An 18037-nucleotide genomic window follows, 5' to 3' on the forward strand; every position below is an offset into this window, starting at 1 on the left:
TTTTTGTTTAGTGCCAAGTTTAATGTTTATTTAACAGTTTTTCCACACATTTAAAGAGTACAAGCCATGAACAGTATCTAGTTAGCATAAGCACAACATTTAACAATTATATACATGCAATCATAGATTTAAAAGACAAAATCAAATACCAATCATTCCCATTGAGACATCCTAGAGCCTAAATTGTTCTGTTCCATGAGGTCAGACATTGCCAACTTCATTGAAACTCGCACTTAGTGACATGTTGTTAAATAACTGAATATATACCGTATATATAGTTAAAAAAAACAAAAACAAAGCCAAAACACTAATAAAGCATCAACGTGTAATTCATCAGTAGGGGATACAGCAGAGTATAGTGGACCCATCTAGATAGATTCTGCTACTTTGCAAATCAAATAGTTAAAATAGGCTCAGGGTTTTCCACCTCTGCATTCTCTATCAGTTTATTGGTATCGACCACATCGGGCTGGGATCGTTCGCTGTCGAAGTAGAGTGGATTGTCAAACGTGGGTAAGGGACGAGGAGACCTCTTATAGACGAAGAATGCAATGACCATCAGCGTAGAAACGAGAGTAATCATCAGCACGACTATCAAGCTCGTGTGGACACGACTGTGGGGATCCTGCCCTCCGTGAGGCTCTGCACAAAAGTCGGAAAGCAGATGTTGATCAGTCAAAACAATTCAAACAAATTGATTAAATTAAAAAAATTAACTTTACATATAGGTGATTGCAGTGATTTATTTATTTTTTCTACTATTAATTTTATTATTGTATAACACATTTTGTATTACATGTAGTATACTAATATTATGATTATTCAACGACTTCAGTTTCAGAGATGTGACTTACCAGGTTTTGACCATGGATCAGTGGGCATCACTGTTGGGGAAAAAGAAAAAATGCTCAGATAAATAATTTCTCTGAGGAATATAAATGTTTTATCAACTCCACCTGTATCCTTGGTACAGATCATCGTGTAATAATCATTTTCAACAGTGCACATGTAAAATAGCAGGACACCAATCCTTATCCTCCAATATACAGAGTTTTTTTATTTAATGACCAAATGTTCTTAATTGCGACAGTCACAAGATCACAGTCTGACTGAGGATATGTTTTACTCACTGAATAACAAACTTTAACATAATGGTAGTTGTAAATTGGTAGTTTATTGCAATACAAATTTATGTGGTAGTAGTTTGACATCTTGTAAATAAGTTTACAAGGGTTGATGACGTTAGAACCTTTCTTGGAGGGTTAAGAGTGATAATGACCAGATTAATGCCATTATTTACACCCCCTCCATTCATTTTTTTAGGAAAATGTACCTTCAACACAGTATGGCTCCCTCTTACTCCAGATTTATGAACAAGCTACATGTGCGTGCTCATTAGAAGACCATTTGTTCAAACTACCTTTGGGTGTTTTGCAGATGTATGCTCTGTCGTGCCATCCGCGACCAGACCTCCACATCCCATCTAAGGTTCCGATCTCCCCATAATCATACTCGGGCACATCTGTATCCCAGTTGGTGTAGTCCAAGACTGTTCTATCCAACCACTGCCATGTCCCTAATGCAGAACAGAAACTCAGGGCATTACTATTTTCACTTAGTTTGCCAGATTACCGTTTGATTATGTAGCTGTTATTTGCCCTGCCTACTGTCAAGGTGCACATGAAGAGTAAACCAAGAAACAAAAATAAATAAACATCTGATAAACACAATTAATACTGAAACAGTGATTTTGAGCCAGTAAGTATTTTGGGTTGGTAATGTGTAATGTATTTAGATACACAGCAGTGCACCAGTGAAAGCCGTAAGAAGACTGCTAGCCAACAGACGTAGCTGTAAACATGTATCCAGCAAGTTTGTTAGATCAATACATTTTGGTGTGGAACAATGAATGTGCAAGAGAACTGCACAGGGGACTTTTAAGTACAGTATTCCTTAGATAATTTTTCATCTCTGTAATCATACCTCTGTGGGTTTTATAGAGGCCGATCCAGAAAGAGCGGTGGCTGTCTTGAAATATTTCCACATTGCTTTTAATGAATTGTTGCTCAGCAGGATCTTGGATGCTGGCCAGTATTCCACCTTCACAAGAAAAGAAAAACAAAACAATCTGGTTGTAACAATGACCAAACATATTACTAGGTGACCAATTTTCTCTTGAGTGTCTCTTACCGTGCCTGACACAGCTACTAGCTGCATCTGGCCATTCAATTTCCTCTGTGACAAACAAATAACAATGACCCTTGAATGGAAGCCAGGAATAACTCTGGTGGTACTCCACATTCGTCTCTTCAGGGCAAACTCCTGGGTAGTTGGTTGACTCTGTTGGTGGCACTTCTGTGAGTGACAGAGACGGGGATGAGTTACAAATTGTCCTACTGTGACCTTCAGTACAGTAACCTAAAACCTTTCTATACTAGGGATCTATTATATCACAAACTTAGTGCTCATGAAGTTCTTTAATGGATCAAGAAGTGTGTAAGGCAACAAAAGCACATGTTGCACTAATGGAGTTGTGGGCGATGTCCACTGAATTCTCTATCCAGTGAAAGCCATGCATCTCCTAATTTGATTGTGAGTTTTTTAGATGAACTGAAGGATTATGTATTTCTTTATGGCTTGAGAGAAATAATCTCCTTCTATAGCTAAATAATCCATTTAAAAGCCAGTTGGATGAACTGAAAACTGTATTTGATTGCAACAATTCTTATTTTCAGGTGATTATACACTAATCGGTAATAGTTCAGTCATATAGAACAATACAAACATACTACCTACAGGGTATGCCAAAGACATAAGCAAAATAAAATTACAGCATTTACAGTATAATAACTTAAACCTACAGAGGTTGACACATTATCATACCTGTAGTCTGAATGCAAACACTGTTCATGGTCCGATTGCAGAAAGCAGTCCTCCATTGTCCATCCACATCCATGTACACACAAGGTTGGTCTTTGCTTGGTTCGCCCAGAGCCCAGCTGACAAAGCTCATCTGCCAGCCATCAATATACCTAAAATAACCGCCAGTCTGAAAGCAAGATCAAATGCATTCATATTGTAAATAAGTAAGTAATAATTAATGCAGCATGCTAATAAAATCCAACATTTGGATGGCTTTTTAAAATACTGCTACTACTACTTTGCCAATAAACACCTCTGGTACAAGTGTACCTGGTCAGATACCTTGTGAGAGATCTACGTTTCATGTATTGATAAAGTTAATTAATTGTTATTATTATTATTCATTATTTACAGTGCATTAGTCATTTGTGACTTTTTATTTTAAAATATTATTAAAGGGTAATTTGAAGGTTTTTTTCCCCTGGAACTAGTTCACAGGATTTTTTGTGTTCCAGTACAGTAACATCAATTGGTCGTAGCCCTGTACCTTCTGTTTGTTCAGTCCAATCCAAACAGGAGCTTTGAGATTCATCGTCAGGAGCTCGATATAGGCCTGTGTCCACTCATTTCTCAGGGAAGCCAGGTTGGCTTTATCACCTTCACAGTGTTTCTGTGCATCCTCCCAGGTCAGATTTTTAGTCACAAGCTTGATGCTGTCATTTCCCAGCTTTACATAGATGTCGGTTGGTTTCTCTTGTTGAGGCCTGATATTCGTGTCTGTTGAGAGAAGAGATTATATCAATTTGTTGTTGCTGTTTTTTTCATTATTACAGACATAGTAAGTACTGTCACAGGAACTGTAGCTTAATTTTGTATGATTTAACCCATTATTTTGAGTCTTTATATTACTGTTAACATTTTTGGGGATTTGGTTATTACAAAGAACACTGTACTACATCAAGTACACACTGATGTTTGGGCAGAATGGTGCCAATTATAATATGGGGCTTTAATGTAAGACATATGGTACTTAAATAAACAAATTGCATTAATCCTTTTTAAACCTTAGAGTATTTCTAAAAGAGAAAAAGGATGAACTCACCAAGATTTCGAACACAGACCGCTCCATTGGTTTCATTACAGGACTTAATCCACCATTTACCAATGGTAGGACTCCTGGTTATCGCAACACATTCATCCTGATGAAGGAAATTTGGAGTGGTGAGGATTTGGCATCACCGTTTAAAACTAATGCTAACTGATTTAAAGTGGTCATTGATTGATTGGTTGACTTGATGACTAACTCTTTGATGTTTGATAGCAAATTACTTTTGTCTGTTGTAACTAAACAGGAGTGGTATTTTACTTCAAAATCAGTCTTGGAAATGTTACCTCATTCCATCTTTGATAAAAGGACCCAGGACGACGTTGGTGTTTCTAAAGAGTAGAACAATATTTTATATCCAAATAGTAACATGAATAACATTTTTATTTGTATTAAACAGTAACACAACACCAAGCCTAAATACAGTGTTTCCCTGTTGATGTCACAGTGTGCTGACACACCCTGAAGTACACTTCTACATCACTGCAACCGAGATAAGAGCCGGTGATAAGTTGCTTGTTAATGTTAATAATAATAATAATAATACATTAAATTATTAGAGGCGCCTCTCTGGGCACTCGAGGACACTGTACAACACAAAAAAAAAAAAAAAAAAAAAAAAACAGCAAGAAATAAGAAACAGATAAGAAAAGACAATGTAGATGGTTAAGTGGGGTAGGCAGTTCTGAATAGGTGAGTTTTTAATCTTGATTTGAAGAGTGTGAGAGAGTTGCAGTTTATTTGCTTCACTTTACAATTGGTGTAGTACTTGAGGTGTTTACTTACAGAATAGCCCCAGTTGGTGTATCTTCTTGGTTTTCCATCAGTCCAGTAAAATCCATCTTGTTTCAAACTATTTAAACCGATCCACAGGTCTGTAGTTGCTACTTCAGCCATTCTGGTGATCAAAAATGCTGAAAATTTCAAAGGTAAAAGTTAAGTAATTTTTTCTTTATTTTTTCCTTATTCTGGCAAAATGTCCAACTTATTTACAAAGGTTTAAATTAAAGTACATTGATCGTTTAAGTTTAAACCTAATGAACTTCCATGCTCTGTTTACACTGTACACACAACAATGCATGATTATAGACAATATAAAAAAAAGAATGAACAGTAGAACAAACCTTGCACACGCCTTGTGGGGATCGAGACTAAATTGCCTCCCAAGTTAATGCACTGTGTCCTTGCTTCTTCCCAGGTGGTCATCCGCTTAATGATATTGTAACACTACAGATAAGAAATGAAATGATGATTTTTTTTTACTTGACAAACAAAGCTATTTATAAATACCATATATTTGTTGTTCAATATTTGATTAGATTGCTTTATATAATTGTATTTATTTTACTTTATTTATATGAAATGTAAAAAAAGCCTTCTTTTTTTCTGTAATACAGCAATAGAAACATGACAGGTGGTGTAGCATACTGTTTGAAAGCTGTTTTGTTCACCACCTTGTTACATGAATAACAAATCCATTTAGCACCAGAGGTTCTTTTAATATGTTAAAACATTAATAGTGGCAAACTATTTTGGAAAGACAAACAAAGACGATTTTGTTGATTAAAGTTAATGCGATTATCTGCTTGTGTCTGGTCGACAGTAGTGCCCATTGTTTTGATCTGAGATGCAGCTGCTCTAGTGTGACATCTAGTGGCAGTGAATTTCATATATATAACCTTTAATGGGAGCCACAGTACTTGTAGATCAGACTAGTCCCATGTGACACAGAAATGCTCAAGATCTGACCTTTAAAAAGTGGTAGAGAACGGTTTTGCTCTGAGGACCTAAACATGAAGCTCTTTCAGGTTTAAAGGTTTGAAGGTTAACAGTAATTTCTGACCTTGGAGTCGAATTTGGTCCATGGTAATGAGCATCCACCTTTAGGAGGAACTGTGGGGGCTACAGTGGCGTTGACAGGTGGTGATCCTCCTCGTTTACAGATGAACTGATGCTCTTGGCCACAATTAGAAGTTCTCCAGAAGCCTGTAAGTAACAGAAATATAATGAAAAACATTTCTCCAGCAGCAGTTTAGATCTTTTTATTAAGAGCAGCACATTCATTCATTCTTATCCAGAACGTCTAATATCTAAGGTTAATACTTTGTTTAATGTTTTATAGATTACTCACCCATATAATAAGTCATTGTAACACAGTTCTCATCAAAGCTGTTAGAATTTGGTTGATTTTCATCCCATCTTTGTAACCCAATTGGAGAACCATCCATCCACCTTAAAACACACACAGTTTAGTTTAATTATAATGTGTAATTATGTAAACAATAATCCCTTGACATTAGACTTTTTTATCTGCCTTGTTGTTGTTTTGCATGGTAAATAAATAGAGCACAAATAGAATATGTGCTGACAAAAAAGCCTAGCAAGTAAAAAAACAAAAACTGCTTATAGAGTAAAACTGGAGCATTAAAATGTGTAAATGTGTTTATGAGTGACATAACCTGACAGATCTTTTACATTGATAGTAATTTACCAAACTAGGATGTCCTACCTATTACCAGTAATTCATTGTATTACATTTTATGGCATTCATTTATACCACTCACCAAGATGAACCATCAAGGTCCACTGACAAACCTAAATAATAGGACCCATAGCTTCTGGAAATCTGTGAACAAACACACACACAGAAAATACACACTTTTAGTGTCAAGACCTTTTGTAATTAGTAAACTGTCTTTCATATCTGTAAGATTTTAATTTGAATGTGAAAATAACCCACCTGTTTCCATAAGAACACATTTTCGTCTTTACTGGATATAGATACCAAGTCACCATGTCCCTGCTGACAGAAGTGGCGCGCTTCCTCCATTGGCATTGGGTGCCTGTTTATATAATACTGCTTCCCTCTCCACTGGAGCCAACCATCTGCAGTGGTGTTATACTCTGCAACGGTTTTAGAAATATAGTGACAATTTATGCATTTTACAGCTTATTTTTAGAGGATCAGTGTGCAGGATAAAGTGGCATCTATTGGTGAAGATGCAGGTTACATCCCCCTCAACCTCCTGTTCCAAGCCGGTAGGAGCAAGTTTTGCGACATGGTTGTCACAAAACTTGCAAAAAAAGACATGGCGACTCAACATGGCGGCCTCCATAGAGCAAACACTGAAATGGCTTATTCTAAGGTATTGCAGCGATTATTATTTTCAGATTATTATACACTGTTATACAAACCCGCAGTATGCATTTCTACCAATAGATCCTCCTACATGTTACACAGTGGACCTTTTTAAGTTACCTTTCATTATAATTAGTATTAGCAGTGGGGAAATGTTATGTTTTTGTCACCCTGAGTGTGTGTGGGTTTGTGTGGTTATACAATGTCAACTTACCTGGGACAGTATCATTTGGAGGTGGTTTCGGAGTCACTCCTGTAAGACCAGAACAAGTGTTAATTTCTTGTCGAAAGAAAGCAAACAAATCTACCATTCTCCCCACTCTACTTTGATTCTACTGGAGGATAATGGAAATCAGGAAGGCGAGCATGTTAGTAGCATAGGCACGATCAGTCTGACCAATAACAGCATGTAGCAGATTACTTGTAATATACAGAGCTATTTCCAAAGTGGTTGCAGTACTATCATGGTCGTAACTCTGTTATGTCTTTCTCCAGCTAAATATCTGTTTTGCTTGGTGAAAACCAAACAGAAGACAAAAGTCCCCCAAAACAAACAAATAATAAATATGGCTCCAGTACAGTTCATCCCATTGGATGATTGGCTATTGTGAAAGTTGCCTCATTTGATTGTCCTGACTTAATTGATTTGTTCATTTGTTACCTTTACAGTCTGCAGGTTTTTTATGGTCTTTTATTTTAAAAGAAAAATACAAACTAACAGAAATCCAGTTTATTTTATCCTATCTTGCCTATAGTTAAATATCTGATCTGGTTAGTGGTCAAATATAAAATAAATAATTTTTGTTCAATTCATAATCAAACAGAAGATAAGAATTCAGTACACAGTTCCAATCGTACCTGTGCGGATCTGACATAGCCAGTCATTGTAACTCTCACAGTTCATATCATTCCACGACCCAGAATCATGCCAGGAATAAATTCTGAATTCAGCACAAGATTCGTCGTTATTATGGTTGTTTGGCTCTCCTTCCTGCCAGTGAAGGAAGTTCACCTGTGCACAAAAATAAGTAGATAAATAAATGGATTAAAACAAACTCACACACATACCTACATTGAATGATTTGGGTTATTAAATTAGTTGTAAAAAAGTATAAACACAGTCAACTAACCGGAGATCCATCGCTCCATGTATAACCAGTGCTTGGGTCAGGGATATGTAGTCCAATCCAGGCTTTTCCATGTCTGCAGTACACAGAATTATATGATTGATAAATCTCTCCAACCATATTTCCGATTTCTCCAACAAAGAGCTTTTTTTTTGCAGCTATCTGATACTGCTCTGTCCCATTGCTCTGCTGTATGCACCCTTTGTTTCCAGCTGCAGCCAAATGGTCTGTAATCTTTGTTGCCATCTAGAGGCAAGAGATAACTGAGTAATAAGAACTACAGCAAAGATTGTGAAGTTGAACGAGCCATTGCAAAGAAGAGGTGCTTTTTTTCAGTGTGTGAAAATATAAACATGGTGTGAAAAGCCTTCCAGCATGTTTACAACTTGTGTTTGCCTCTATGTACCAGTTTTGGTGTTTTACAATCTCCTTACCTACAGTGTTGTCTAATAATACTGTATATGTTAATGGGTGCCATCGCTGATACTGCGAGAATTACGTTTGTTTTTGTTTTTTACAGGAGTGTATTTAAGCAGCTCATACCGTCCCACAATGAGCTCAGAAGAGCTGTGGATGCTGAGAAGGTCTCCTCCGATGGCCCTGCAGTAATCCCTGGCCTCGTACCAGGTCTTCTCATATGCTCGAGGCCCTGTGAAAAACTTGAGTACAAGACAAGAAGTGAAGATCTGATTAAGGTAGATTAGATCTGTGCACCCATAGCTTTGCTGGGTTGAATAGATTTTATTTATCTATTAATTTATTTAGCCCCAGATTTGTACAGTATGTCATTAAGAGGAAAAAACACTGCTCATCAGGTATCAAACTTAACTGAGGTGCTGAAGCTATAGACTATTAAACTCAATGTAAAAAATATCCACACAATCAAACCTGTGCAGAAATCATATTTATTTTGCAGGTTGTTACCTGTAGTCTAGATATTAAATACTACTGTTTAGATTTGTCCACACTTGACGTGTTTGCCTTATCCGTATTGCCTGTAGTAGTGTAACTGGTCATGTTGAATATGCCATGGTGACAGGACACCGGGAAGCTCGAGTGGTTCTTGGTGTTTGCAGGTAATGTGTTTTAATTGTGTTTAGCAGAGGTTGACCTCTGTTTGTACCTTAGAGCAGAAGTTTCTTGATCCCACTCGCAACCAACCGTCCGCACACTTTGGAGGAGTCTGAGTCGGTAGTGGAACGGTCGGAGCTGCTCCCTCTGCCATATGCTTGCAGATGTATTTCTCATTGTTTGTGCAAGGCAGCAGATCCCAGAGTCCAGCCAAAATCCCAGTTGTCATGGCTACACAGCCCTGTTGGGAACCTGGAGTTGTTGAGGGGGAAAAAAGTCAGATTGTAATTTGTGGATCTGCTGTTTATAAACCCCTAATTTAAAGAATTAGAATTTAATCTCCATACCTGGCATTCCAGTGTTCCAGTGAGTAAATCTCACAGAGTCTGTGTTGGTCCACACAAATTCATCACTGTTTTGCTGGTTTGAGAGGCCTAGCCAGAAGTATTTCTCTGGTCTCAACCCCACCAAGCTGACAAGGAATGCATTATCCACCCTGGAAAGAAGTACATAAGTTCATATATTTTACGTGAAATAATACACAGTCGTTGCAGTGTCAAGAATAATAATAACAAACATCAACAAGAATAATGATTAAACACAAATGTTCTTACCTATTTGAAACATCGGCCAAGTAGGATCCTGAGGCCTTGCAGTCCTCTTTGGCTGCGTCAAATGTCTTTGTCTCGACTCCTACTAAGTAGCAGAAGGAACCATGCCTTTTCCAACCCTGTAGGAAACAGAGCAGTGATTAGAACTGAGAAGTTATGTTAAAATGCAAAAGACATTTATCTGCAGAGTCTAAAGTTCTATCTAAAGTTGCAGTGCTGCCTATGCCGAATCTACAGTGCTTGGATCTGCATGCTCTTTTCCAACTGAATGTGTTACTGAACTAGATACTTTCTGGGTTTTAATCTTGCACCCTGACCCTGATGATCCAGATGTTTCTGAAGGCCAGATGCTTTTTTCATGGATTATATGCAAACTTTACTCACAGCTTTGCAGCCGAGATCCAATTCTACTTCATCTGTGGGGCGTTCAGTGGCGCTCTGCTTCATACAGATGAATCCATGATTCTCATCACACGAGCGATCTGCCCAGTTTCCATTCTGCAAGAAGGAAGCACCGTAAAACACTTGCATACCTGTAGACTCCATGTACTGGATGGATAGATCATACATACTTATATTCCTAATCTTTTCTCTTTTTCTTGTACGTATTTTGGTTAAAAAACTAAGAATAGCAAAACATGAGAAAAAAAGAAAACTAGTGATTTGTCCACTAAATTGTTGTTGGACTATTTTGTATCTAGTATTTTCCTGCAATCCAGTTTTTTTATTTGTTTTTTATTTAAGAACCCAGAACTTCTCACAAACTGTAATAAAGATCTCTACAAGTTGCAACCATTTGGAAATTTAGTTCGTACCTACCAACAATTTGGAAATCATAAAACATCAGTAAATCTGATAAAAGTTGTTTGTACACCCAATTTGATATCAAATCTGGGAGGTAATACTTTTAACTATCTGTTGTACAAATCAGTAGAACTTTTTTAAAGAATGGATACAACCACGATGCCACCCTTCATTTGTGATGTGTCCAATTATACACACCATCATATCCACATGGTGCATCTTACCTCTCCCCTGATTAGAACACAGTCGTCTGCATCCGTGGACACAGCAGGGTTCCCATACTCCCAGCTGGTGAAGCTGACAATGGAGTGGTCACTCCAGTCAAACAGCCCCTCTGTCCTTATGTCATTCAGTCCAATCCAAAGCTCATCATTGGATGCTGCAGACATGGACAGTGAAGAATGTGCCTCATGTCAACCAGTGGCTGAAATTTCACACACCGTTAACGACTAATCTATCTATCTATCTATCTATCTATCTATCTATCTATCTATCTATCTATCTATCTATCTATCTATCTATCTATCTATCTATCTATCTATCTATCTAGTCTTCTGCATGTCCATAAGTAATCCGCAAACATATGAAGTTATTAATTAATTGATATATTGTCTTTAGGATGCTTTGAACATAATTATAAAGGATTATTTTTTTTCCATAGGACCTGCTTAATGAATTCAGACATGAGGCCTGCGGTGAACTGGAGGTGAGAATATGACATCCTGATATATGATTTCTTCCTGTGTGAAAATAGCCTAATTAAGTAAAAAGTAGATAAGGTCCTAGTACACCTCACTGCCTTTCTCAGACTTGGAGTCATGTTGAAAACAACTTCTAATCTTTACAGTTATTTTAAGTTATTTGGCCTATCCTTCTACTCAGGTTTGTTGAGTTCTTTGGATTCTCATATTAAATACAAAAAGCGAAAGCTAATCAGCACAGTCTCATGTCTACTGTTTTCACGTACCGTATCCAAGTTGAGAGACCATGAAGCTTTGGTCCTCCACATTGCGGACAGTCACTAGGTCCCCTCCTTCTTTGCGGCACTCTCTCTGAGCATTAGACCATGTTTGAGTAGTACGATGAAGGTGGAAGCAGTGGCCATTATAGGGAATCCAAGGGCTTGAACAAAATCCTTGCTCAACTGATGATGACAACAACAAAAATATAGAGGATTGAATGACTGATATCCTACAGTGAATGTGTCACATAAAGAAACAATATAGTAGCCAGAGGAGGGAATAGAGGGGAGAGCAATATTTTCCTGTACTTTGTGGAGGAGTTGGTGGAGCCCCGCCTTTGTAGCAGATGTAGCCCAGTTTCTTGACACAGGATGAACTTTGCCAAGTGTGCTCCCCAGCAGAGTCAAGAAATGCACAGTTGTGTCCCGGATTAGGAAGCGGATTTCCTAAAACAAAATGATAATTTAACTTGAGATTTATTCTTTAATAGTGCAGATGCACATACGTATTATACTTGCAAAGAGTTTCACTTCCAGTATAACATTTAAATGTTTTAATGATGTAAAATCACAAAATTGTTTATAGGATGCAGTTTCAAGTACAAATATAGTAGTTATGATATCATTGATTTGATTAGTGTGACTTGGGGTCAATGTCAACAAGCTTTAAACACAACACTGATATGTTACAGTATTAATTTGCTAATCACAGAGCATTAGGCTCTGCTGTTCGTGGCAAACACTGTTTGTTATTGTCACATGAATTGCCACCTTTTTGAAGACTAGTTACAGAGTAAAGTTATGCAAACGCACACCTGGGATTTGCCTAATACAAAAAATGTTCTATTGCTTGTCAGTAAACTTCTGTGTAGCTCAGGGTCATTGCTTAAAGGGACAGTTCACCTAAAAACAGAAAACACATATTTTTGCTCTTAACTGTGTCGTGATGTCTGGAAAAAGACTATTTTTTAGTGCTTTGAGCAACACAAGCCAAGTGCCATCTGGTTCCATTATATTGGAGCGACGCAGACATGGTAATGTATATGTATGTAATAATGTATTTTTGATTTTGGGATTAATTGTTCCTTTAAGGAAACTTCAGCTGACAATTTTAAACCATTTTACTTGACTGAAGACTTACCTGTGTTCCATCTCAGATAACGGAAAGGCTTCGCATCAGACCACTGCCAGCCATGTTCTGGGTCCAGGACCAGCCCGATCCAGAGTTTTAGTCTCCCTGTTCCCAGTAGTGCTGTGTATTATGTGTGTTTGTGTGGTTGAGAGGGACAAACAAGGAAAAGGACAGAGTAAAGAAAGTGTTCCTCTTTTGCACATTGTTCCTCTTTTTCATTGCTTAATAACAAGTCTGCAAAAAGACAGAAAATCGGTCGAACAAGCACAAAAAATTTATGAAATTTACAAATGCATCAAAACACAAGAAAAAAACAAGAATTAGCTGTGTAGTGAAAGCTTACAAGATAAATTATTTTTCTAATAATGTAATGTAATAAAGTTTGGTGGGACAGGAATGGGTCCAAAACTTAACTAGTAGTCATTTCGTCTATGATTCCCCTCCAGCTACAATCCATATCTCTATTATACAGCTAAGTAGCAATATTTCTGCTGTTTCAAATGCAAATGTAAGATTGAAGATGTGTTGAGAGAAGAGAGATGATCTTTGGGCCAGTGCAGCAGCATGCCTTGTGTCATACTATTCATTAAGTGTTTCATTTAATAAATAAGGGTTTAAAGATTAAAGATTTATCAGAAAAAAGGTTGCTCAAATTCAGTCTTTTTATTTAATAATAATTGCATAAAACCTTTTTAAACATGTGATATAAGCATTTTTATGTCTGTACAAACTAACCCACCTGTGTTAGGTCAGTATGTATCTGTTTCAGTACCAGCAAACATCCACCAGGTGGCACCTTACCTGAGATATAAGCCTGCTCGTTGGGATCGATGATACTGACCAGGGAGGCAGCCTGCTGTTTGCAGCTGGCGTCAGCCTGAGACCACGTCAGAACTGACTGTGTGTTGAGCTGGTAATACGCTCCAGTTATAAGGTTTTTTGGCCAGTGCTCTGTGGCTGTGCATCAATACAGAAACGTGGAAAAGAAATATTATAAATTCTTCAGTCATTGAAACATTATAATGTATTAATGTAGGCTAAACATTAGGTCTCATACTGCATGCTTTGTTTTGTTGAAGTAGCGCTCTTAAATGTCACTGTACTCACAAGACGTCGGGCAGTATCCCCACTGTTCATGCTCAAATTTTGTTTCAACCGCACACCAAAGACGCCGTACTGAGGAATCGTATGTAGTGCAGTCTCCAAACCATCGGTCTTTGTACATGAAGGGAAACATGCAGATCTTGCCAAATGCATTTCCTTCAATGGTATAAAGTTCTGAAGAGGAAAAAGAGGTTATCAAATTAAATCTTAAACTGAATTGTTGCAAATAATTATTCTGCAAATATGCATTGTTTTGCCGTATTGTTTCAGAGCAGACCAAAATCATTTGTTTCATTTTCTCTTCACTATTTATTTACTCCAGGCATGTGCAACCAAAATCTAGCGAGGAGGAACTTGATGCATCATTCTACTTGATCATAAAATTATGTGTTAGGTGAGTTAGTAAGTTAAATTACTCATGCATAGTGTTCTTCTGAGGCTTCCATTGGCTATTCACTTCGAAGCGAAGGTTTTCATACTGTACCTCTGTATGTTCTCGAGCAAGCACCACTGGATGTCCCTGTGATTGTGAGTTGGTTATTCGGCCCGGTAGTTTTGGAAAGAGCAATGGATTCATCGGGTTTTATTTCAATGAAGAGATTTTGGCTTTTGAGGGCAAGCAGTGTCTCATTTCTGCATTCCCACTTTTGGAGGTCACTGTTGTCGTCACAATCGTAGAGGCTTACTTCACTCCCCACACTTTTGCCCTGCGCTCCCAGGCACTTTTTGTTTGAGATAGCATAAAGACGATCACCGGTTGTCCAGCGCATGTCAAGGCAGCGGTTGGATTTTTTCAGCAAACAAAAACCAGTGGCTTTGTTAATGAGTGAGAACGGGGTATCTGCAGAAAGATGTAAAAACAAGTCAGTTTAAATGTTAAATTTAATGTTAAAATTATATATTTTTGCACATGCATACGTTTTGTAAGACTTTCTGGAATGGAACATTTAAAACAACTGACCACATTAACTTTGTAAAAAAAAAACGTAAGTACCAAGACATATTGACAGCTCACAAACTTACCAGGAAAAAAGGTCTTAGCTACAGAATATATCATATAAGAAAGCCTTAGTGCATACTGTACCATTTGCTGTTGAACATGCTGGGATGAAGAGCACCAAGGCTGCTAGAGTTATCCTTGAAATCAGCATTCTTCTGATAAGTCTCAGAGCAGCAGACATTGTCCATGCATTGCAAGCAGAGGACTTATGAGCATGAACATGAAAAGGAGGGAATCTTAATACCACTGACCACTGACACTTTTTTTTTTCTTTTCATTGAGAAAGTGTCATGTTACAGATTGACACATTTCAACATTTTGCTACTGGTAAAAAAGGGGGTTGGGAGGGAAGTAGGGGCAACATACACAAAAACAACCACACACTTTCTTGCTCACACGGATGTCACTATCCAGAAACGGCGAAAAGTGGCCCCATTCACTTCCTATCATGGAAAAAAAATGATGTGTAAGAGATTTATGGTAAACATGACTCATCAGAGTCAGTGTTCGGTATGCCAGTATCCACACTTACAGACTTTGATGCAGATTTCTGTAAAGATTGACACAGGAAAGAGCTGGCTTTTCCCTGCATGTAAATGTAAAAAAAAAAAAATGGGGACAACGTGGATATTCTGAAACAATAAGTAAGGGATAATGCCCTGTGAGGTTCTTTGGCAAGTAACCATGGTTTTGCAATTAAAATTTTGAGGTTTTTTTACCAGCCATAGCTCCGTTTACCTGGTAACACCTGAAGAATCATTATCATCCCATAAGGTTCTAATGCAATGGAAACATTGTTCACTACTGCAGTAACTGGGATGAACCTTTGATAAGATTTGGAAAAGATATTTCTAGTTCCCCCCGCTCACGAACCCTTGACAAACAATGTAAATATAATGTGACAGAATGTTTAACAACAAGACAAGCTAGCTTTCCAGCGATGTCATGACATGATTAGTCTATTGATTGTCCAGTAGATGAACAACAAACACTCCATCTTATTAACTAAAAACCTTTCAGTTGGCGGCCTGGTGGCTCAGTGGTTAGCGCTGTTGCCTCACAGCAAGAAGGTTCTGGGTTTAATGTCTGGGGTTTGCACGTTCTCATCAATCTGTGTAAAATGGAAGATTTTTATGGTCATTGGCTTTCCAATTCTTTATTATATAACTTTAAGGAGTCAGAAAACAATGCATTGAAATGCCTTGCTCAGGAAATGATCGTGCACCAGTATAACAGCATTATGAGAAAATAACTGCCCATGACTATGTAAATGACCTTTTGCTAGTTATGGTAAACACCCAGTACATCCCTGCAAGTATAACAGCAACCATCTCAAAGACCATAGCAACCTTTGTGCAACAACTTTAAAAAGTGGAAGCAAACGCCTAGCAAGTCATTTCTAACAAGCTAGTTAGGAGGAAGGCTAAAAAAACAATCCTACACTAGTGCTATGATAGCCGTAAGGTTATAAGAGCAGAGTGATATTGCACTGTTGCTGATGAACAGAACATTTTCTGCATCCTGAGTGTAGCAACACAATATCCTGTTTCGGGGCAGAGGCATTCAGATGTTGAGGTCTATTCTCCAACTCGTCCTTAACATCTATCATAGCATTTTGCATTTTCACTTCCTCTTTGGTTATTCTCCTTTTTGGGGCGGAGGACTGTGCTGAAATATGAACCTTTTGTGACTGCACTGATTGTTTTCATAAGGCCTGTTAGTAGGACTGGTGTCATTTTATACTGGTGTAGTTCATGTGTAGATTGGTCTCAAATTATTGTTGACTGCCTTTACAATGTGTCCCAACCTGGTTTAAGATTGGACAAAAAGTAAACTGCTCTGCAGTTGACCTTCAGAACAGTACAGCCGTGTTCACCAGTTAATAGCACTACCCACTTTTCACTAATACTTCCAGAGACCTTATAAGGTCACTTTTGAAGCCTGCTGCCAAAGCTTTGTGTGCAATATGTTGGACACCTACAACCACAATAGACCCACACATAACCAGAAACTGATCAAACTCTTCACCCAAAAGTAAACCAAAACTCAAATATGATTTTCACAGTAGTAGAGTAGTAGTAGAGTAAAGAATCTAAATACTACTTCCACCACTGCAAGCAGCATGGCTAAATGGAGCACAGCCATTGGCTTACTGTGAGCCTATCTGTAATCTTAATCACTGTGTGTGCTTTCTGGCTTTTTGCCTCTCTCTCCCGTTAACTTAGTTATCACTGATTCTGCTCCTCTTACAGCCCATGATTTCCTGAGGATACACAAACCTTTGCTCAGGCATTTGGATAGCTTGCTCTTTGTGAGATGATCTCATTGTCAGTTTTAATGGCCAGACACCTGAAAACCAGGCGTGACCTGTAACCTTTGACAGAAGTCAGTTTACAGCCCCTGTGGAGGAAAGTAGCAACCTTAGTTGTTAATTGTGTTTACTATTTTATGGTCAAGACTATTGTATAAGGTTTTGAGCTCCTCAAAAGTCCTTACTGTACTACTCTAGTACCCAGAGTGGTTTGATAGTTGAACTCTTTGCAGATAATTTGTTGACTTCAAGTACTGAACTTAAGTACATGGAGTATCTAATTTTCCTGGTATTTTTTTATCTCCCAGTTGGAAGTACAGATAAGATCCAGCAAAGCTTGTCCATTACCACATACAGGGTAATTGACCTGATTTGCCTTTTGTCTGAAATTACCCACTTTAATATTAATATAAATATTTGGGGTAAATTCATAGGATACATTTAGCTAATGCTATATGTTTTCTTTACATAAAAAGCGTCTTTTAAAGAGATTAAAATCCAAACTGATGCTACTCCATACGCCTTTATAAAATATTGATTTCATCATTGGTTTGATGCTTATTGAATGATAGTTCACTCATATTAATATTTTCCAACACAAAGACTACATAAATCTGGATCTGTACTTTCATCTGGAGAATTCACAATATATGACATTTGGCAGTTCTTGTAAACTACAGCTTTTAAAGTGAGGCATGAAATGAGGGTCATAAAGACAAGCAATGGAAATGTAATGCAGTTTACTGAGTACACGCTGGACTTTAACCTGTAGTTTAACGATAAGGACTCACATCCTTAGTTGTAATAAAA

The 18037-nt window shown here is 37.7% G+C and overlaps 1 protein-coding gene across 1 annotated transcript; it reads right to left on the reverse strand.

Moving 5' to 3' along the window:
• Positions 1–15173, reverse strand: LOC127369159 (macrophage mannose receptor 1). The gene is made up of 31 exons (XM_051410248.1): positions 15001–15173; positions 14401–14757; positions 13920–14090; positions 13614–13769; positions 12822–12932; positions 11990–12127; positions 11687–11863; positions 10944–11098; positions 10300–10413; positions 9919–10034; positions 9652–9800; positions 9357–9556; positions 8777–8892; positions 8237–8309; positions 7965–8118; positions 7321–7359; positions 6708–6871; positions 6532–6593; positions 6099–6199; positions 5811–5953; positions 5092–5194; positions 4754–4881; positions 4255–4299; positions 3965–4061; positions 3410–3639; positions 2884–3049; positions 2191–2355; positions 1984–2100; positions 1421–1576; positions 855–884; positions 1–642 (listed from the first exon to the last, which is right to left on the reverse strand). Exons 1-31 carry the CDS (start codon positions 15095–15097, stop codon positions 395–397), a joined length of 4278 nt encoding a protein of 1425 aa, XP_051266208.1. The 5' UTR covers positions 15098–15173; the 3' UTR covers positions 1–394.
• Positions 15174–18037: the final 2864 nt, after the last annotated feature.

This window comes from Dicentrarchus labrax, unplaced genomic scaffold (assembly GCF_905237075.1).
Source record: "Dicentrarchus labrax unplaced genomic scaffold, dlabrax2021, whole genome shotgun sequence".
NCBI lineage: Eukaryota > Metazoa > Chordata > Actinopteri > Moronidae > Dicentrarchus > Dicentrarchus labrax.

Coding starts and splice junctions, on each gene's coding strand:
- LOC127369159 (XM_051410248.1), bottom strand. CDS start 15,097: ATGTCTGCTGCTCTGAGACTTATCAGAAGAATGCTGATTTCAAGGATA. Junction 9,557..9,651: donor CTGGAACACTGGAATGCCAG/GTATGGAGATTA, acceptor CAACAACTCCAG/GTTCCCAACAGGGCTGTGTA. Junction 4,882..5,091: donor CCCCACAAGGCGTGTGCAAG/GTTTGTTCTACT, acceptor TGAAATTTTCAG/CATTTTTGATCACCAGAATG.